General features: G+C 49.3%; 1 protein-coding gene across 1 annotated transcript; it reads left to right on the plus strand.

Annotated features, from left to right (window-relative positions):
* Positions 1-766: 766 nt before the first annotated feature.
* BBS2 (Bardet-Biedl syndrome 2) lies at positions 767-19,418 on the plus strand. Its single transcript, XM_045818732.1, has 17 exons — positions 767-1,035; positions 2,803-3,030; positions 4,235-4,360; positions 4,633-4,695; positions 5,504-5,581; positions 8,305-8,409; positions 8,495-8,581; positions 11,407-11,542; positions 11,787-11,926; positions 12,766-12,910; positions 13,003-13,174; positions 13,953-14,082; positions 15,260-15,391; positions 15,886-16,023; positions 16,708-16,820; positions 17,878-18,026; positions 18,947-19,418. Exons 1-17 carry the CDS (start codon positions 919-921, stop codon positions 19,051-19,053), a joined length of 2,166 nt encoding a protein of 721 aa, XP_045674688.1. The 5' UTR covers positions 767-918; the 3' UTR covers positions 19,054-19,418.
* The last annotated feature ends 2,582 nt before the right edge of the window (positions 19,419-22,000 follow it).

Here is a 22,000-nt window from a genome sequence, read left to right on the forward strand (position 1 = left end):
GCTGTCCTGGGTGCAAAGGACTCCACGCTGGGCCTGTTGTTTCTTGGACAGTGCTTACCACCAAATGACCTCCTCCATGTATTTCTTTAGTGCTTGTCCCAGCGGACTAGCATGTCCGCTCCAGAGGAGCAGTGAACTAGTATGCCACCGCCATATCCCTATCGTCTGGGACAGTGCCCGACTGGAAACAACAAATACAAAAGAAAACAAAACAAAGCAAAATAGAACAGCGCTTAACACATCGTTGGCCCTCAAAAATGTTTAAATGAACTTTGAGAAGTTTCATGACTTTTCAATTTTGCGTATCTGCATTTAAACATGCATAGGGACTCTTACAAGGGGCGGTGGACTGCTTATACTTGGGCATCTAAAGCGTGATTTGTTTTTTGGGAGAGGAGTGGTACACTTAGTGCAGGTAACTACTGTGGTTTGCATCAACGTAACAGCTAAAAGCTGTTACGGGCAGGACATTTCTTTAACTACTGGCTCTTGGGAGTGGGGTGGCAGTGGGCGTCCTCTGTTGCAGTGCTAGATGGAGAAGCCCCGGGGGTGCGCTGCTTCAGGCACGGCCACTGTAGACACGTCAGTGGAATGGAAAATAAGACGGATAAGTTACAGCCGCAAAGCAAGGAACCCCATCACCGAGAGGAAACCGACATCAAGGTGTCCCGGGAGAGGCTCGCTGGCGCAGCCGCGGGAGCCTGCGCAGCCGCAGAAGCAGCTGGGCGGGCCTGCGCAACTGCAGAAGTAGCTGGCGACCCGGGGGTGGGGCACCTGGGACGCGCGCCTCGTCGCTTCAAGCTTGGGCCTAGCGAGGGGGGTTGGTCCGATCCCTGCACCCTTCACTGCAGCGGGTGAGACCGGCTCCGCTGCGCCGGCCTTGGGCCACCAGCCGTCCTCCCCACAGCCGCCGCCAACATGCTGCTGCCCGTGTTCACCCTGAAACTGCGCCACAAAATCAACCCCCGCATGGTGGCTGTAGGGCGCTACGACGGGACGCACCCGTGCCTGGCGGCCGCCACCCAAGCGGGCAAGGTAACCGCTCCCACCTGCACCCGAGCCGGGGCCCCTGCAAGTCCCAGTACTCCGCGGGACGTTACCGTGCGGCCCCGCCCCTCAACCTCCGACCCCGCCCCCAGCCAGGGTTGCCCGGCAACCGGTCGGCCTTCTCTCAGTAGTTGTCAATCCTGAGCAAAATAATGAATAAAGAGTCTCGCGTGAATGGTTTTTCTGAGCAGTTAACTTTGCCTTCAGGCACTTAGACTCGGACGTTGTTGGAGTCGCTGTGCAGATAAGGAGCTTAGGAAAGAGAAGCCCACGGAAGGGGGAAGGGGCGGGTGGGGTCAGCAGTGGCGACAGACCTCAGATTCCACCCCAGGCCTTCCACTATCTCAGACTGCCTCCAGCCAAACAACTTGATGAAAACATACAAGAATACAAAGATCCCCAAATGAAATGATTCAGATCGCACTTTAGATCTGTATCCAGGCCCATTTACGTCTTTTCCCATAACTTTCTCACTAAGTACCTGCTAGGTGTTCACCGTGCGTGGGTGCTGTGCAAGGAGAGAGACTGGTCACTGAACAGTCACCAGGCTTCTACTGGACCCCTCCTCTGTCCCCTCCTCTGCGTCAGATGTTGATTCAGAGATAAAGCTGGAGTCCCTGCTTTCTGGAAGCTTATAATACCAAGGACAACAGACAAAGCAAATCTAGTCACTGTATGTTGATGGAGGCTTGCCCCAAATACATGGGATACAGTGACAGCAAGCACATAGCTCAAACAGTTACGAAGCCTTATTATTACTTAATTATCTCAGCATTCTTGCAACAAAGCCAAGGGCAGCAGCATAGCACAGGTGTGTTGGATCCTGGCTCCAGTACCTACTAATTTCATGACCTTGGGCAAGGTGCTTAATAATAATATCTGTCTCACAGGGTTGTTATGAGCACTAAATGAATTAATACATATGAAGCACCTGGCATATAAGAAATGGTCACTAATTGTTAGCTGTTATTTTTTTTATGACTCCCACTTTTCTGCCTAGTGGCTCAGAGAGGTTCAAAGTAAATACGTGAGGTCACTCAGCTAGAGAGTCGTGGGAATGAGATTAGAGTCCGTGTTCTCTGACCCAGGGTGGATGTAGTAATGAATAAAACATTTATGTAATGATTTATCATTTTCAAAGCACTTCTGCCTGTGTTGGATGTTATTCAGGATATGACTTGGTATACATAATTATAAAGTAAATGATTCATTTTCATTGAGTGGTTTAGTGGAGCAAAGGGTTTAGCACAGGCTCTGGCACCTAATGATGTCCGTTGTTATTTTTCAGAAGCACTGACCCTGGGGTGTTGGGCTGGGGTGGGGGGAAAAGGCAGAAAACTGTACTTGACCGACAATAAAAAAAAAAAGAAAAGAAAAAGAAAAGCAGCACTGACACATGCCCGAAACAAATTCATTGTTTATTCTGCACGTTGATCGGACAAAGGCTGGTTGGTTAGAGTGCTTTGACGATCTGTTGGTGGGTAGCACGTAAGCGGCCCTGATAAGCAATAACTCGACCTTGACCGTTACCTTGTTCTTTCCAAGGCCGAGAACCACTGATTGCCACAGTTCATAATGGTTGAAAGCCAGCCATGCACAGAACTGTGGTAGGGTTTATAAGTAAGTATTATAGGCGATGAAAGTGACTTCTTGTTAATGTTTATATCTGTTAATAACCTGAGTCTTTTTAAAAATGCATGTTAATTGTACATTTTTAGTATTTTAAGGGAATGTAATGAACTCTTTCTGTTTTAGGTTTTTATTCACAATCCTCATACGCGGAGCCAGCACTTCAGGGCGCCCAGGGTCCTCCAGAGCCCCCTGGAGTCTGACGTTTCCCTTCTCAACATCAATCAGGCCGTCAGCTGCCTGACTGCAGGAGTGCTGAACCCTGAACTTGGCTACGATACTCTTTTAGTGGGGACACAGACTAATCTCTTGGCTTACGACGTCTACAATAATTCAGATCTTTTCTACAAAGAGGCAAGTACACCCTCAGATTCCCGTTATCCGTTCCTACTCATTTTTGTTGTGCCCGCAAGAGATCAGACATTTGTTCTGGTTTATGGTGTGGCTGCTGTACAACACGGTAATTTTGTCGTTTGCCTCTGCTTCATCTCCTTGGCACTTAATTCATCTGGTCACGGTTGCTAACCGGTTTCATTTTGTTTCTTCCTCGTAAACAGTGATGTGGGACATCTTCCCCTGGGCTTACTGCCCATCCACATGTCTTCCGAGAAGCATTTGAGTCTTTTCGCCTATTTAGTTATTGGTAGTTTGTGTATCATGGATTTGTAGGTGTTCTTTGGATGTGCTGGGTACAAGTTCTTTGTCAGATTTATATGTGACAAATATTTCCTCCCAGCATGCAGCTTCTTCCAACAGCTGGGAGTCTTTGGATGAGCAAAAGTTTTTGATTTTGATGAAGTCCAGCTGATCAATTTTTTGCTTTAATGGTAGTGCTTTTCCTGCCCTTCTAAGAAATCTTTGGTCATGTAGACACGCTTCCCATGTTTTTGTACAAGACTGGAATTGAGTGGAGGCCTGGATTAGTCCGCGTTCTCCAGATAAAGAGAAGTAACAGGATATGTATAGAGAGAGAGGAGTCGGGGGGGGGGGGTATGTTTTAAAGACTCCGTGCACCCGGTTGTGGAGACAGCAAGTCCAACATTTGCAGGGTCAGCCAGCAGGCTGGAGACCCAGGGAAGAGTGGATGTTGAAATTCAAGTCCAAAGGCCACCTGGTGGCAGAATTCTCCCTTCCTTAGGGAATAGTCTTTTTTCTATTCAACTGATTGGACGAGGCCCACCCACATTATAGAGGGTGATCTGCTTCATTCAAAAGCCGCTGATTTAAATGTTAGTCTCATCTGAAAAATACCTTCATAGAAACATCTAGAACAATATCTGGTCAAATATCCTAGAGAGCCTTGGACTTCGTAGCAGTTTATTGTAGCAGATTAGCGTGCGTCGCCCGGGGCCCGAGGGTCCCTGCTTGCGTCAGCACACTTCCGCCACAGTGACTGTCCTCGGGGCACAGCCCCGGCCTGCCTCCCAGGGGACCGTGTAGCTTCTCACAAATGACGACAGAGGAATTTGAGTAGCCAGGTGAAGATAAGGATATGTATTACCTCTGGTGTGCCTGTGCATCCTTAATATCTGAGATTTTATATCTTTTTCCTTCTTAGGTGGCTGATGGGGCCAATGCAATTGTGTTGGGGACGCTGGGAGACATCTCCTCTCCTCTTGCGATTATTGGAGGGAACTGCATGCTGCAGGGTTTCGATCGTGAAGGAAATGATCTCTTCTGGACGGTATGGAGAACAAAGCTCTCCCTTCAGTGCTCTTGAGCATTTTTACTCTTAATGTTCTTTATTTATGTTTGTTTTGTTTTTGCCATTGACTGTATTGAATAAGGGAACCCAAAATGGGACCATATTTATAATTCTGTACATGTGAAAAAAAGATATGCCAAATTCGAATACCACCTGTTAGTGGTTTGTGTAAGCTTCTCTTTCATGTAGCTGTTGTAGTCAGATTAAGTGAGAAGAGAGGATACATTCGTGCTACTGGGTTTTCTTTTCAGGTTACTGGAGATAACGTGCATTCCCTGGCCTTGTGTGACTTTGACAGTGATGGGAAAAAGGAGGTACGTGGGGGAGGAGATTCTCCTCCTTGTGTTCAGCTGAATATACTTGCCAGTGACAATGACTTTGCTGTGGGAGAAGTGTCAGCTTCTCATGGTTGCCGTTGGCGCTCTGTTGCCTAAATAACGAGCTGACTGGCCTCATTTGTGTCTCTTCTCTCTTTTGAACAGTAAATCCCTTTGTCTAATCCAAAGATCGAGGCCGTGATGTTTCAAAGACAAAGGACAGGGTGGGAGGGAGGGCGGGACAGTTGATGGGACCTGGGTCATTGTTGCAATCTTAGAACTTGCTCCTGGTGCCTTTGAACCATATCAGTAAATAGTTTTCCATATTGGCCCAGTTTTTCCAGAATGTAGAAGTTCTGGAGACTGACTCTTAGCCTTTGAAATGATTCTCACGGTTACTCCAGAAATCAGCTTCTTGAGCAGCCAGTGGTGTGCGGTGTTGGGTGGCGACTTGGCCCTCCTTGTCCATGGACATGGGGCCCTGGCATTTGAAATGGGGCTCCGTCTGCAGGCAGAGAGGGGCTGAGCCAGGGGGCATCTTCAGGTACGTGCTGGGGGGCACGCCCTGGCGGGACGTGCGGCCCACGTGGCAGGAGAAGGTCTCAGGACCACTGTCTCGTCGCTGACCGAAGGTGTTGGCCTTTGCACTAGAGGGGACCTTCCTGAGCACTGGGCTGCTGGGACTTTGGAAGTCCTGGGTAGCAGCAGCGACACACAAAACATTATGCAATGTTTTGCTTTATTTGTGGAAATTGTTCCATGTTCACTTGCTGAACTAAATGTGCATGATGGTTTGTTTTTTAAGCTTCTTGTGGGATCTGAGGATTTTGATATCCGAGTTTTCAAAGAAGATGAGATTGTGGCAGAAATGACAGAAACAGAGGTAAGAGGTGCCCCCTCGGAATTCCGCTGGCCTTGGGCACCATAGGTCGGCACAGTCAGACATAACAGCAAATGAGGAGGCTGGGGCATCGGCTCACAGGCCAGACAGTCCTGGGGTAAAAACTGGGGGGCTGGGGGCAGTAAACAGAGCTGTACGCTACAAAGCTACAAAGAAGCGTTTAAAAATCTTGTATGGCAGATAGCTTGAAAAGACGGATGAAATAGAGGAAGATTATTGGGCAGAAAGGCATTTCTTGTAATGAGTTATATCATCATCATCATCATCATCATGATGGCAGCTGTTTATCGTGCACCTAATACATGCCAGCCGCTGTTCTGAGAGCTTCCCACGAGCTAACTCATGGAACCCTACAACAGTCCTGTTAGGGAGGAAGTACCGCTGTTCCCATTTCACAGGTGGAACCGACGTGAAGTTTCTTTGTTAAAGTACACACACGAGGTCAGGGCTCTGAAGTGGCTTGGTCAGGATTTGAACCTTTGTGCCCTGTCTTCCTCCCCTTCCTCCTCACGTCTACTAAATGGGAGGATTGGAGGGAGTGCATAAATGAGGTTTTTAGACTTTCTCTCCTCATTCAGAGTAAGTACTTCTGAGGCACGTTTCTGTAGGTAAACGTAAACGTTAGACGCTAGAGAACTGGGCTGGCTTCTTTGTGATTATTAGAATTACTTCGTGTAATTGAACCAGCTATGTTTCCTAAAGGATTTAAAGTTCAGTTTTTTAAAGTGGCACCTAAGATTGCCCTTACCCGTTACAGTTTTTGCGTTCCTGGATAGACCCAGGGCTGAGGGCGGTGGAAACAGAAAAAAGAATTGGGCTGTTCTGAATTAAGGATGAAGAGGATAAAGGAGCAGTAGCTTGTGGGCATTGCACATGGACAGAAAAAAAAAAAAAAGAAACAAACAGAAGGGAATCGGAGAGGTCAGGATGGCGGGATTCTACAGACGTCGGCGGCTGGTGCTTGGGAGTCGGGCCTCACACCCGCACTTGACCACTCGTCCTCGCTTCCCGCCACTTACAGAAGCGAGGCTGCTCCTCCCCTAACTGCGGAGGAGGCCAGAAGGCAGACTTGGGTACTGATGTACATAAAGTGCTACCGATGGTTTTAACTAATTGGCCTTTATCCTGCAGCGAGAGCCATGGATTTTTACATAGTCTTCCTTTTTCGATACTTGCAACTACTGTGGTTGTAAAGTCATGGTTACGGACAGAGGGGGAAAGGAACGAGGGACGTGAGTGTCAAAAGCAGCAGTGGGAGGATGTGCCTGTACAGGGGGTTCTGTTTTATGTGCGGAGAGGGTCCTCGGCCCTCAGTAGATTCTTAAAGGGGCTTGCCACCTCTTCATCTGACCCCCTCCCCCCCCAAAAGAAATATCAGCCTGAGAGTCGCCAGCCCGCAGGTGCTGTGGCTGCCCTGTCCTTTCCCTGTCCTTCAAGTTTATAGTGAATCTTTCCCTATCTGTTGGGAATCAGTCCGGTTCTGTTGGATTTCTGTTTGTTGTCAACACCAGATATGAGGGGGTTTCATTCTTTGAGACACCTGTTCCTTACGTCCTGGAACAGGCCAGGAGAACGTGAAGTAAGTTGGGGCTTTCCGGTGACCATGGATCCTCTGGTCCACAGAAGAAAGAGACAAGGGAACTAAGGACGGCCTAGGGGACCCTAGGGAGTCTGGGCCCCAAATTTATGAAAATGTGGGCTTTATAAAACGGTTCGTCTCAGGGCCATTTTCCTGTCCTCTCCGTTTGACCTTGCCCCTAGCTCAAACGCCTTTTCCCAGATCAGCAAAATGACAGTTTGTTGGCAGTGCAGTCGGACTCATGCCCCGGGTGAGAGAATTCTGAATCCTGCACAGCACTCTGTATTCAGAGTTGTGTGATGTGGGCGGTTTTGTAGAAAAGCTGTAGGCATAGAGGAAATTACATAACTATTCTCTGCTTTATACACTTTGTTTCTTATTATCTGGTATTAGGGTTGGAATGAGCACTGTAGTTCTGCAGGATTATAAAGGTTATTAAGCTTTGGTTTCAACTTAAAAGGTAGTTTCGTTTAGTATCTAAAAATGCATCCTTTTGAGATGCTGAATCCCAGAACAGTCCTGTAAACATTTCTGTGTAACGTGCGCTTCTGCATACGGTCACATACGTGCACAGAAGCACATGCTTGGATTTGCACTCTTGGAAGGATTATGTTTTTCTCTGACAAATATCTTTCATTTCCAGCAAACAAATGATGTCAGAGAAAGAAAAGTATACACATAAAACATACTCAGTTGTGGATTTTGTAAGTCCTTTTAACATTGAGACCATGGGATATTGCAAGTGAAGGAAATTGGAATAATCATGAAAACTTTTTTGAGTTAGGGTGTATAACACCTGTTGTACCTTCCCTAGATCTTGTGTACTCAGCTTACTTCCTCCCTTACCCCTCAATTTTATTTCTTTTTGTAATTTGCTGAAACTTGCCACGTAAGCTCGATCTCAGATGGCAAACTTTGCGAGTTTCTTTAGTTCTGATTACCCAGCCTCTGAGACAGATAAGGTGGGTCACAGAGAAGAGGATACCTTCCCTACGAGTGGAATGGAAGGGCATTGAAATCCGGTTTTCACACACACAGTTTTATAAAGACATACTTCACATGGAGTTGAGCCTTAATGAAAAGTTGTTGTATTTTTATGTTTTTATTTTTATTTTTATTTTTGCAGATAATCACCTCCCTCTGCCCCATGTACGGCAGTCGGTTTGGCTATGCCCTTTCCAACGGCACGGTGGGAGTCTATGACAAAACAGCCCGCTACTGGCGAATTAAAGTGAGTGTGTGATTCGGCCTCCGACACGCAGGGACTTGGCGCCCCCTGAGAGGCGTCTGCACTAACTGCGGGAATTCCTTTTCAGTCCAAAAACCACGCCGTGAGCATTCACGCTTTCGACCTCGACGCGGACGGAGTGTGTGAGCTGATCACCGGGTGGTCCAACGGGAAGGTGAGTGTGAGCGGCCGCGTGTTCCGGCGCAGTTCGAAGTGGTGGTTGTCTGGGACGCGCTGGCCGTGTGATGCGGCACAGTGGCACGAGGACCCACACCCGCGTTCCTCGGAGGTGCTTTCAGACTTCCCGCCCTCAGCCTTCCCGCACCTCTCTCCCTGCTTTAGTCGTGGGCACTGCCCAGCGAGCGAGCGTCCTTCGGGCCTCGTGGTCCCGTCTGGGTGGGCGGTGCTCCCCAGGGGATTCCGTCCTAGTCCCCTCCCTGAAGGAGGGGGAGACGTGCGCCCGGCTGACCCCAGGCCCCGACCAGCACGACAGGGAAGTTGAATGAGCTCCTAAAGAACTGTTTGCATGGCCCTTTTCTATTAAGCCTGCAAATGGACTGAAAGCCTGGAATTAAGGGGAATAATGTTTCCCCAGCTGTAACTTCAAAATAAAATCTTTTTGCGTTCTTTCCTTTTATTCACTTCAAATCAGAATTTTCTGCAGTCTTTTGGCAAGTCGGGACTGTGTTGTTGGAAACGGCCGGAGGAGCTGCCAGGTCTCCATGGATACCACTTGCCCTAACTTTCTCATCTGTCCGGCTGCCTGGCGGTCAGCTCATCCTCTCTTATTCAACTTTCCTTTACTTTCGGCCGGGACCCTGTAGCCTCCCTTTGCTCTTACGTTGGTGCCTGCTTCCACAGTGGGTTCTGTCTTTGCTGAGGGTATTAAAAATGGTAAGGGAAGACTGTGTAGTTGCATACTAAGAGACTTGAAAATCCGTAAAATGGACCATATTCCAGGGGAATATAAATTATTGATTGATTCAGGAATTAGGAATTACTAGATTCAGAAGTTATCAAAAGTTACTTCCAAATAGGACTCTGGGCCTAGATGTTTTAATAGTTAAATACTTTCAAAATACCAAGGAATTTCTATTATATAATCTGTTCCAAAGCTTTAAAAAAAGATAATAAAATTACACAGTTCATTACATAAGTAGAAAAACTGATATCTCCACTTGGCAGAACTAGCACAGAGAAGGAAAATATACAGATATAACATGTTTATGTAGGTGCGAAGAGACTAAATAAATGTAACCAGCCAATTAACTTTGTTGTTAGTAGGTCACTTTAAAAAATGTCTGTGGAAGTTCAAGTTTTTTTTTTTCATTTATTTTTTTAGAGAGAGAGAAAGAGAAACATCAGTTTGTTGTTCCAGTCATTTATGCATTCATTGGTTGATTTTTGTATGTGCCCTGACCAGGGATCGAACCTGCAACCTTGATGTGTTGAGACAATGCTCTAAGCAACTGAGCCACCCCGGGCTAGGTTATCTATTGAGTTAGAGACCCATCCTCTCCTCCAGGGCAAAGCTTCCATGTTGAATAAAGCCAAAGAACAGAAGACCCACAGAAATACTAATTTGTAGTCTTGTTTCTAAGTTAGCGACCGATGCTCTTGTTTGCTAGATGTGGAAATGCAGGGCTGAAGGCTTTCAAGCAGCTAGCAGAAAGCAGCAAGTTCGGTGCAGTGGGAGTGCGTGGGTTCCGTTGATGTGGTGAGAGCTTTGGGAAAACACAGGCCATTCAATACTCCACAGGCTTTAGCATCCTTAAGCTTTGGGCTTACACGATGCTGCTGGTAATAGCATGGGTGCGTGCACGTGACATTCTCCAGACAAAGGGTAGGGACCGGGAGCAGGCTGTGACCTCAGTTCTTTTATATGCTCATTGCAAAGTCTTGATGGAAGGATGTTGATGAAAAGGCAAAAGCAGCGATAGGCCTTGGTCACTGAGACGACCTCTACCAGACTTTCTGTAGCTTGCCTTTCATGGACGATACACGTGTTCCTGCTTAGAACAACATCCTTACTTAAGTGGCCCCTTTTCATTGCTGTTTCTGATGAGCTGGTGATGTATCTGCCTCTCTTATTAGGAAGAGGAAACTTGAGGAAGACAGGAGGACCCACTAGGCGTCTCAGTAGTTTTTATGGGGAAGAAGGACTCTTTTTTTTTAAAAGGTTTTATTTTTTTAAGGGAGGGAAGGGAGAGAGACACACACACAGACAGACAGACAGAGACATCAATGTGCGGTTGCTGGGGACCATGGCCTGCAACCCAGGCATGTGCCCTGACTGGGAATCGAACCTGTGATGCCTGGTTTGCAGCCTGCACTCAATCCACTGAGCTACGCCAGCCAGGGCAAGAAGGACTCTTACACAGGGCCTTGTGACAGGCTGGATCTGTGACGGAAGGTTTGGCATTTTCAGACTTTAGATAGAACCGTATTTCATGCGTTCGTGTATAACGAAGGGAGCATTTTTGGGCAGGGCATTTCTTGCACAGCGATGCGTGCCAGCCCCGTTCTAAGAGCTCTCCCTGGGTTGACCCCACAAGGCCTCCTTCCAGCCCCGTGAGGTGCAGGTGCAGTTGGTGCCCTCAGACTCCTGTCACTGATCCCCGATGATGAGGCCAAGCACAGGGTGTTTCAGAAACTCACCCAAGATCCCCCAGGTAGGAAGGGCAAACCTGGAACCGGAACCTGGGCAGGTTGGACTTTTGCACTGTGTGTTATACATCCTGCCTCTCAGCTAACTTGTTGATCCAAACGAATTAGAACATAAAGGCCAATTGTAAAACAGCTTATTTAGAAAGAAGAAATCACGGCTGGTGAAGGCCTCTTAGGGCCCCCTCAGGCCCCAGGGGTCAAAGGTGCCTCCTCAGCAGCCAGGGGGCGCCATGGAGTACTGCTGGGGACCACTAAACTAAATGACCTGTAAGTTTCCGTGTTTTTTAAAAACGGCGGCGGAAGCGATTTTCCAAGTGCTCGTTTCATTTTTAGGTCGACGCTCGAAGTGACCGAACCGGGGAAGTGATCTTTAAGGACAACTTCTCCGCCGCGATCGCTGGAGTGGTGGAGGGAGATTACTGCGGGGACGGCCGCGTTCAGTTGATCTGCTGCTCCGTGGACGGCGAGAGTAAATGGGGCGGGGGATCCTCGGGAAGTCAGGTTTTCAGTCCGATTGATTGGTCAGAACACCGGGAAACCCCACTCCAAAGTGTTCGCATAGATCCCCTCCCATCCGAGTAAGTGCCCCAAAGGTGGGGGAACGAGAACCTAGGTGTTTGGTCCCTAAGACCAGGTAACGGATGATGTCCCAGTAGACCTGGCTAGACGCGGCAGGTTCCTCCGTGTGGTGAGGGCTCGTTTCTTCCATTCAGTCCGGGGCTACCTGCCAGGCTCGGACGAGATGAGGGGGAACCTCGTGGACGCCAGCGTGGAGCAGGACCTGATCCGGGAGCTGAGTCAGAAGAAACAGAATCTGCTGCTGGAACTCCGTAACTATGAGGACAATGCCAAGGTGGGGTCCAGTGGGGAGGGGGGTGGAGTCTGCAGTTGAGGAGCGGCACGTGTGGGAGGAGGAGCCTGTCGGAGTCCCCCGACTGGACACACGGGCTCCCTCCCGCCTGCTGGCAGTAGTGCGGGCTGCTTCGGCCTTTCTGGCCTGGGTCAGAATGGACAGGGCATTTTTATTTTCGTCTGGAAATCCCACTTCCTGGCAGTGCACCAGCGGTCCATTTCCTGCAGCCCCGTGGTCAGCAGTGCCCAGCGGGCAGCAGCCTAGATGGTGACCGGTGATGGGGAATGTGTGCCGGGGAGTGAGGAGCAGCTCAGTAGAGTGGAGTCTATGTACTTGGGCTGATGCGGGAGGGTGAGTGTGGTGTGAAGTGAAAAGGAGGAACAATAGGTGTGGAGCATCTCTTACCTTTTCCAAAGCAAGCAACACAAACGGTGACAGCCACAGGGACCTCTGTGTGCGTCTGTACACGCATGTACCAGGCGGGCTGGAGGATGAGTGGGCGAGTGGCATTGTCATTTGTCCCGTCATGTGTGACCGTATTTTAATTCGCTATGCTAAATAAATTTTGTTCCGTTATTTTCAAAGAACAATATAAACGATGGGAAAGGCATGATGGGTACACAGAAGGGGACAAGGGTATTTTCACTTGGGAAAAGGCTGGGCGGCGCAAGGGGGCGCTAATGAGGAGAGTCCTCTGAAGTCTGAAACACCAGATGGATAGAATGAGATGAAGAGCGTGTCTGTTGAAGCAGAATGACCACAGTATTTAAAAGTGGCATCCCTCCCCGTGGTGACTGACTTGACTGAGCTGGACACGGGGTTGGGGGGCTGTTTGTCAGGTGGAGGTGAGCAGTGCCCCGAGTGAGGCCGACGGGCAGCGGGGCGTCATCCCCGCCAACACCAAGCTCCACACCGCCCTCTCGGTCAACCTGGGGAGCGAGACGCAGGCCGCTCACGCGGAACTGTGCATTTCCACTTCCAACGGTAGGACATTACCTACAGGGAGCGTGTGTCGGCGCCGGGGCTGCCTCAGAGGGTGGCTCTCGAACTGCCTGCCGTTCCCTCTCTCCCTGCAGACACCATCATCCGGGCGGTCTTGATCTTTGCAGAGGGCATCTTTCTGGGCGAGAGCCACGTGGTACACCCCAGCCCCCACAGCCTGTCCAGCTCCATCCGCATCCCGATCACGCCTCCCAAGGACGTGCCGGTGGACCTGCACCTGAAAACCTTCGTGGGTTACAGGAGCAGGTGACCCTCTGCCAGTCACAGTGTATTTCCAGGCGGTCCCGAGAGGAGGGCAGGATGTGTGGGTTCTTCCGTTGTGCCGGGGACCCTCGGGGGCCGCAGAAGCCATCGAAGGGTCTGTCTGCCCAGGAAAGGTTTCCCAGAACCTTATTTCTCTAATTTGAAATCTTTCCCCAAAAAGGAGGGGGTGGGTATTTAAGAGGGTTATTTTCTGGTTTTAGTCTCATAATTTTATAATTACAAAAGTTCAAAAAATGTGTTTAATCAATGGTTTGTTGACTCCTAGTTTTGACCTCTGAGACTGTGAGAGTTGGGCTGCATCTTTTTTTTTAAAAAGATTTTATTTATTTATTTTTAGAGAGGGAAGGGAGGGAGAGAGAGAGAAAAACATCAACGTGTGGTTGCTGGGGGTCATGGCCTGCAACCCAGGCATGTACCCTGACTGGGAATCGAACCTGAGACACTTTGGTTTGCAGCCCGTGCTCAATCCACTGAGCTACGCCAGCCAGAACTGGGCTGCATCTTTATATGAGTTGTACATAACCCCAGCTCATGGGAAAAATCCACTGGATGTGTAGAAGACAGAAGCCTTTCACATTTTTTTAGGGTGTTTTAAATTCTTGGTGCGTGTACACATATTTATAGACTCATGTTACCTCCAAATCCGCAACCCTGTTATTGTGGCAATTTAACCCCACAGTTTTGGGGGATTTTTTCCATCTGTGACCCTTAAACATCAGCTTGATGACTCGGTTCTCCCTGTTCCGTTGGTCGGCCACAGCACCCAGTTCCACGTGTTCGAGCTGACGAGGCAGCTCCCGCGGTTCTCCATGTACGCGCTGACCAGCCCCGGCTCCGCCAGCCAGCCGCTGGGGTACGTCAACTTCACCATCGCAGAGCGGGCCCAGAGGGTGAGCATCTGGCTTTCCTCTTTCCATTCTGTTGCGTTTTAGAACCCCGCGGATGTTACTTCTCAGGAGGGAGGACTCACACGAATGAGTTATTTGGTAGCCGTAAGTATGACATGTATTATGTAGCTTGGAGGTGGTTTGTATCCTGTAACCGAACATTGCTAAAATACCCCCTCTCACTTTGGGAAAAAACACACCGTCTGTACCTGAGCCATCCTCCGTTACAGGTGAGTGCTCACCAGTTGTAATGCCCCGGTGGCTGTGGTCCTAGCGTGGGTGTCCTGACCTGGGGTTTCGAGAGGAGCCTGCATCGGCGTGGAGGAGAGGTGGACTCGGAGCTGGGAACATCTGGGGGTTCCAATGCTACCTTAACTAATCAGTTTAGCCTAGAATTTAATTAAATTCTTAGTGATTTGGGGGAAACGCCCCTCACCAGTCTGAGCCTCAGTTTCCTTATCTGTGGGGATATCTTACCTCACGGGGCCCCTGAAGATTACGTAATTGGTGTGACAGCACCTTGTCCAGTGGAAAGGCCTGATACCCGTGGACTTGAACCATGGCTGACGTCAGAATTCTTAGTGAGGCTTTTCAGTCGTGTGGATTCTCAAGTCCCCTGCCAGGCCTGTGGAGCCAGAAACTCGACAGGGGGGCCCTTCGTGGTGGTTCTTATGTGGAACCTGTATTGCAAACCACTGTGAAGTACTCTATTCTTATTTTAATTTTAAAATTTATTGTGTGGATGTGTCCTGGTGTCTGTACTGTGTGTACATGAATATTCCATTTAAAAATTTTTTAAAAGAATGGCCAGGAATAATTTTGGGCAGATTACATTGTCCAGGACATAGCCACAGAAGAGCTCTCCTGTAAACAGAGTTAGCATCATCCCTGAATTGCTTCTCCACAACATACGAGATCACGTCTGAGTTGAAAATGCTGTTAGATCGTGCCTGCAGTGGGGCCAGACGCCATCACGAACGCTCCTTAAGGACGTGCAGGCAGAGGGAAGGGGGGCTGAGGCTGGTGTTTTCTTGGTGGTGGTGGTGGTGGTGGTGGACCGGGGTGGGGGGGTGCGTACAATTGTTTGTTTTCCAAGCGATGACACGAGAAAGCAGGAGGACTCTGAACAACGGCTGTGCTGTAAAAAATGGAGGTTCACGGCACCCTGTTCCCCTTTAAGGTGGTGATATGGCTCAACCAGAACTTCCTGCTCCCTGAGGACACCAGCATTCAGCACGCCCCCTTCCAAGTGTGTTTCACCTCCCTGCGGAACGGCAGCCCGCTGGCCATAAAGATAAAGCCGAGTGGAGAGGTACCGCTGAATGTCTTGGACACAGATCTCTCACGTCGTGCTCACCACGCAGTGTGAGCGAGGCGGGTGACCCTGGGCTCAAGGTCATCACGCCACGTGTTTTGACTCACCTGGGTCCTGCTGATCATCTCAGACACCGGGCTGTAGCCCAGAGCTGCGTTTTCCTGCCTCCCCGCCTCCTCCCTCCCCCCAGCCCTTCCTTGTCTCGCTGGGGGAGGGTTAGGAGTGCAGAGGTGACCAGAAACGTGTTCACTGTTCGCATGACTTTGCTGTTCACTCTGTAAGGCTGAAGGACTGATCTTCTAGCCTGCTACCAGAAACAGTGAACGTGGTTTGTCCTTTCTTTAAGGACTAAACCCTGTCTTTGTTTTCGTCACCACCTTTGAATGTATGCTCAACAAACGTGTTGAATGTGGGTAAATTCAGGCTCTGTGTTCGCTGGGTTTGTCTTTAGTATCCAAGGATGCTAACCTCGTCTCTTTTCCCCTGGGGAGATCACTGTGAATACCGATGATATCGACTTGGCCGGTGACATCATCCAGTCGATGGCCTCATTTTTTGCAGTTGAAGACCTCCAGGTGGAAGCGGATTTCCCTGCCTACTTCGAGGAATTACGGAAGGTGCTGGTTAAGGTGAGGACACCTGGTGGGACCCTTTCACAAGAACGTGGTGGCTTAATAATGTTTGAAATGTTTCTCTTAGATCAGTGGTACTAGGACTATATGTATGTTATATGATGCTCATGTTTTAAAGAATTTTGCAAATTCTTAAAATAAAAAACGGGACAGTTCACTAAAGCATTTCTTTTCCAACAGTGAGTAGTTAGCTCTTGACCACCCTGCCTTCTCTGTTTGATTTGGGAGAAGGCTTTTTAAAAATATAGGTCAGCAGTGTGTTCTGCTGACCTTTCACCTTGTCTGTCGCATCAACTTTGCGCTGGGGCGTGGTGCTTTCCAACGACGCAGATTCAAAAGGAAAAGGAAAAATAATGATGGCGACTGGCCCCAAATTAGAACCGAGTAGTTCCCACCCCAAATCTCTGAGCTGTGGCAACCAGCTGCCAGAGCTCCCACGTGAGGGCGCAGAAAGGGTCCCAACGGAAGGCCACCTCGCGTGCTGGAGACAGCCCAGACTCATCAGTTCCCTGGGGAGGAGGTGACTCGTGGGCGGTTGAGAGGGTCCAGTCAGCAGGGGAAAGGAGAGGGCCATGGTGTACGGTAGACAGTGTCTTCTCAGTCTGTCTGGTTTGCAAGGAGCCTGGGAGGCTTTTTAAACACACCCCCCCACCCCCCCACTCCCATGTCCGCGGCCTCCAGGTGGATGAGTATCATTCGGTGCACCAGAAGCTCAGTGCCGACATGGCTGACAATTCCAATCTGATCCGAAGTTTGCTGGTCCGAGCTGAGGATGCTCGTCTGATGAAGGACATGTGAGTAGTTGCCGGGGCTGGCACAGCTGCAAGGAGCAACAGGTCAGCCGCACGGAACAGCAGCTCTCCGACGCTACTCCTAGGAGTGTCATCGGTGCGGCGACTTTAAAAATGACTTGGCGTTATCAGTAGAGTTGAAAATGGGCACACCCTACGACCCAGCAGTTCTCCCGGTTTATAACCTAGAAAAATATGGCACTTATAAACCAGGGCATTTGTGCAAGAGTGCTCATACGGGCAGTGTTCGTAGGAACCCCAGAGTGGAAGCAGTCCAAAGCAGCATTGACAGTGTAACCGGGAGGTCATGCTACGCCCACACAGCGGAACGCTCCTCGCAGGGAGGGGCACGTATCTCAGTGACGCACGCCGACGTGGGGGGAATCTAACAAACACAACGGAGGGTGAGGGGGGAGGGCTCAAAAGACCGTGCACAAAATGCTCCACGTATTTATAGTTTGGAAATGGGTGAAACTGAACTGTATTGTTTGGGAAGCATACGTAGATGATGAAAGTATAAACGCGGGGAAGAGAGGACCGGAGCTGGTATTTCGTCCGGGGGAGGGGGGACTGTGTTCGGAAGGAACACAGTGGCAGGCTCCTGGGATGCTGCCATGCCCTTCTTCTCCACGTGGCTCACGCGCATCTGTCCCATGAAGTTTTTGAATGTGTGTCACCTTTGATGACAGACAGGTGAGAATAGATACGGGCAGGTCTAGCACACTTTGTCCAACAAATGTTAACCCGAAACCTGGAAGGGAGGCTCTCATCTTACTCCCTTTTCCCCGACCCCTGGCACAGGGGGCACCAGGCCATTCTTGGCTCCTGAACTCCAATAAACTCTGGACCAATAACAAAGGAAGACCACTTGTCTTCCATTTATTTAGAAGAAATAGACTGTTTCAATAGAAACGTTTCAGTGTTTTCAAAGCAAACTTTCGTAGTTTTCCTGTTCTGATGACAGTACAGCTTTTCTTTATGTGTCTAAGAAGTTTGCAAGTGTTTTCATTTGAGTCTGCCAGTAAGGTGCAATGATGCCAAATTTCTTTGATTCACACAGGAAAGCAATGAAGAATCGCTACATGGAGCTCTATGACCTTAATAAAGACTTGCTAAATGGGTATAAAATTCGCTGTAACAATCACACAGAGCTGTTGGGGAACCTCAAAGCTGTCAATCAAGCAATTCAAAGAGCAGGTCGTCTGCGCGGTGAGTCTCTTTGTAGCACCGTTGTTAGTAATTTGGGGGTGAGAACCAGTGAAGGTGGCGGTAGCTCCAAGAATCCATATTGGAGCCTGTATCTCTTATAAAGATACTTTCAGCCCTGGCTGGTGAGGCTCAGTGGGTTGAGTGCCAGCCTGCGAACTGAAGGTTGCCGGTTTGATTCCCAGTCAGGGCACCTGCCTGGGTTGTGGGCTGGGTCCTTGGCTGGGGCGTTTGAGAGGCAACTACACATGCATGTTTCTTTTCCTCTCTTTCTCCCTCCCTTCTCCTCTCTCTAAAAATAAATAAATAAAATCTTTAAAGAAAAAAATATTTTTAATACTCCAGTTGGTACCACTTGAGTTTCAGTCAGCAGTTGTTTGGCTTTAATTAGTGTCCAGATTTCAAAGGAAAAGAAAGCTTTTAGCTCCTTCCCTTAGACCTTGCTGTGTCCCCTAAAGAACCTGGTGGCAGATCCCCAAGAGGACAGCCTTACGTACCCCTATTACAAAAAATGGGGTGGAGGGGAAGGAGACTGAAAATTATTGACTCCAGTGTCCAACATAGAAGTTAGAAGAAGAACCACACAGTAAGCCAAAGGAAGCAAAAAATAGAGCCAGAGATTTATACCTGAAATCTGCTGTTTGGGCTCAGTGGTTTGACCTCCTTTTAGCAATCATCTTTGGCGGGTGGGTGTGAGCTTTGATCCTTTTCTGTGAAAGTGACTTTTGATTTCTAGGTTTGAAATGGGCTCCAGGCCTGGTCTGTGATAAACCTCCTCACAAAGGTATCTTTTTTAGGGAGTGGGAGGATCCATTATCTGAATTCGCCCTGGTTTTCCGATGCTTGAAAGCTGGCCTCTGATTTACCGTTGCCCTTTCCTTAACCCTTTAGACTGTACTGATCCGAGCTTTCTTCTCATGCAGTCGGCAAGCCGAAGAGCCAGGTGATCGCCGCCTGTCGGGACGCCATCAGGAGCAACAGCATCAGCACGCTGTTCAGAGTCATGCGGGTGGGGACGGCATCTTCCTAGGAGAGGGACGTGCAGGCGACGGAGCTCCTGGGAGGTGTGTTTCCCTGAAAATCCAGGCCGGTTTCCTGTGGATCCTGCCCCGGCGAACCCAGGGCGCTGAGTGAAAACAGCCTTGGGGAGTGGTGCCCGTGAGACGAAGCATTGCATCTGAACAGTGTATTCACTCTCTAGTTTTAAGATCAGTAGTGCCGTTGTCGACTAACACCAGGTTTGCACGGAGACAGGTGAATCCTTTTGGAACATTAGGGCTTCGAAGTCCAGTATTTCTGTACGTATGTAAAGTTGTGTATAGATACATCTTCTTCCTTGTAATTGAATTTGTGACTTTAAAATAGATTGTCTACTTTTCCATTAAAATTTAAAAGTGTTGCACTTCGTGTTGACTGATTTTAAAATCACCACCACATCGGAATCGCATAAACCATTTGTAGTAGGTGGAGGGACAAATAGGCACGTTGCACATGTGTGCCTTCTCTGTAATCACTGATTAAAGGCAGGGGCAAGGAGGCTGCACCGAGTCCCGAGTGATCTGTCGGTTGGAGTAGCGCTAACTGCTGAAACGGACCTCCGAGTGCCTAAGGACCCATTCATTTCTCAGGACGTCAGCATTCCTCTGGGGTCATTCAGAGACCCGGACTCCTTTCATCACAGGGCTGTGTTACCCTCCAGGGTGGCCTTTCTTAGCCTTGGGAAAATGATTGGGGGGCGGGGACCCTTCCACAGGCACTGCACCCCGGGAAGACCTCGTAGCCTTGGGGCTTCCCTCTCTCACTGGAGACCCTGCTGGGGAAGGGTTGTCTAGGGTCTTGCCGTTGTTCATGCCCAAGCTGGCACGAAAGGAAATGCTTCTCAAGGCTGTGGTTTGGAAGGGGCCCACTCTCATTTCCACTCCCATGAGGAACTCCCACGTGAGTTCCAGGAGCTCACGTGGCCGCACTGGCCTGCCGAGGCCTGCAAATGCGGCCCAGCTGTGCGCCTGCCGGGGCGAGAACGCCGAGGCTGGGCCGACGGCTGGCAACTCCTTAAGAGTTCCTAAGAGTTCAAGTTTTGCCTTAAGATAGATTTCAGGACTGGTTTGGTCCATTTTCACAGCTGAAGAGCATTCGGGAGTGGTTGAGGGGGAGGGGCCTTTCCTCAGTGGCAGGTGAACCCGATTAGTTTCCTCCAATCCGCCACTGAGGACGAGCGCTTCCGTTTCTGCAAGGTGAGCTTTGTGGAGTCCTGATCTCAATGAGATTATGCCTCATAATACCTTTGGTTTTTTTTTTTTGCATTTTCAAACTGTAAACACGAGACATCCACATTTGCTGTGTTATCTTCTCTGGTCCCTGAAGTAGTAAAGAATCTCCTCTGCCTCACAGCCGAGGACATGGAAAGGGTAGGGGTTCCTTACTGGCCGGAGTCACTGCTGAGTCCTTTTCAGTCTCACCCACAGCCCACTCTGAGACCGAAATCTCTCGTGGGGGCTGGCTTTAAATTGTACGGCACTTCCCATTTTTAGGGACCCTAACAGAATAACCCAATGAAGGATCATTCTGTCATTCTTCAGCCAAAATACTTCCTTCTTAACCTAAAAAATATTCATGGGCAAGGCTTGAAGGGATCAACCTGCAGCAAGATTTTTTTAAAGATTTTATTTATTTTTAGAGAAGGAAGGGAGGGAGACAGAGAGAGACATCAATGTACGGTTGCTGGGGGCTGTGGCCTGCAACCCACGCATGTACCCTGACTGGGAATCGAACCTGCGACACTTTGGTTCGCAGCCCATGCTCAGTCCAAGCTATGCCAGCCAGGAAGATGTTTTTTTTAATACTCCCGATTTACAGGTTCTAAGTTTACTTTCACATTCAGTTGATCCTGTTGATACTAGTGTCTCTGAGCTCAGAGGCGGCACGTTTCCCATGGGGCCCCAGAGCTCCGTCTGGTGAGTGGTGTGGAGGCCGCAGACCGAGCAGCCACAGCCCTTGCTGCTGTCCCGGTGCGCTCCCACGCCAGCGAGACCGGACGAGGTGACAATGTTTGTTAAGACACTCAGTTACCTTTCTCATCTGAGAAGTCACCTTGCTCAGCTTAGGGATGAGAAAAACTGGTTATCAGGTACTTCCCTATTGTTCTACCCCAATAGAATCCGAGTGCCTTCTGGAAGCTACACTGGAAGCTTTGTTTTGTTGCTGAGTTTTGTTGAAGCTTTCAGCAAACAGTTGGCCTCCATGTAAAATGTAAAAGCTGATCTCGAGAATTCTGGTATCGGGGAGAAAGCTTTTCAGTCAATGGTCTGTGCATCCCCTTTAAAGAGGCACCACCACCCGGTGCTCAGCATTTTCTAGCGAGAATGGTGTTGATTATTTCTCACCATGTCTGCCCACCCAGAGACGTCAGGGCTCGGCTGAAATGCCCTCTGCTCAGGCTTTCCCTCGCCCTTGTCTGTCCCTTAGCCCTCAGTACATCCTGTGTTTACATAGATCTTAACCCCCCATTCAGGGAGGGCAGGGCTGCCTCGTACTCGGCTTTATCTCCCGGTGGTGCTGAGCGGACGCCTTCTGCACAGGCGGCATCTGCTGCTCTCACGGGGCTGGCTGTCCTCAGTTGGCCTGTTGGTAAAGAACTAGGAACTTCACCACTATTATGCAACGCTGGGAGGGCTTTACAAGGATGATTTTTAACATTATTAAAGTTTCAGATTTTATCATTAGCAGTGACAAATCTGCCAAAGCAGAGTCCTGTGATCCCAGAAATAAATGATCTCCGATTCCGCCTTGAAACTCAAGTACAAGACGACGCCCGTGCATCCTGGCGTTCCGAGCTCTGCCTCGTTCCCATCTGGCCCCTGCCCACGCTGTGTGCTCTGGCTCCTGAGTTATCTTTCTATTTGCGTGCTACAGAAATCTGCTTCCCCTGAAATGATACCACACGGACGGCTCCTAAGTCATTTTCAAAACAGTCTCTG

This window comes from Phyllostomus hastatus, unplaced genomic scaffold, assembly GCF_019186645.2.
Source record: "Phyllostomus hastatus isolate PE091 unplaced genomic scaffold, TTU_PhHast_1.1 phas_scaffold_345, whole genome shotgun sequence".
Taxonomy (NCBI): Eukaryota; Metazoa; Chordata; class Mammalia; order Chiroptera; family Phyllostomidae; genus Phyllostomus; species Phyllostomus hastatus.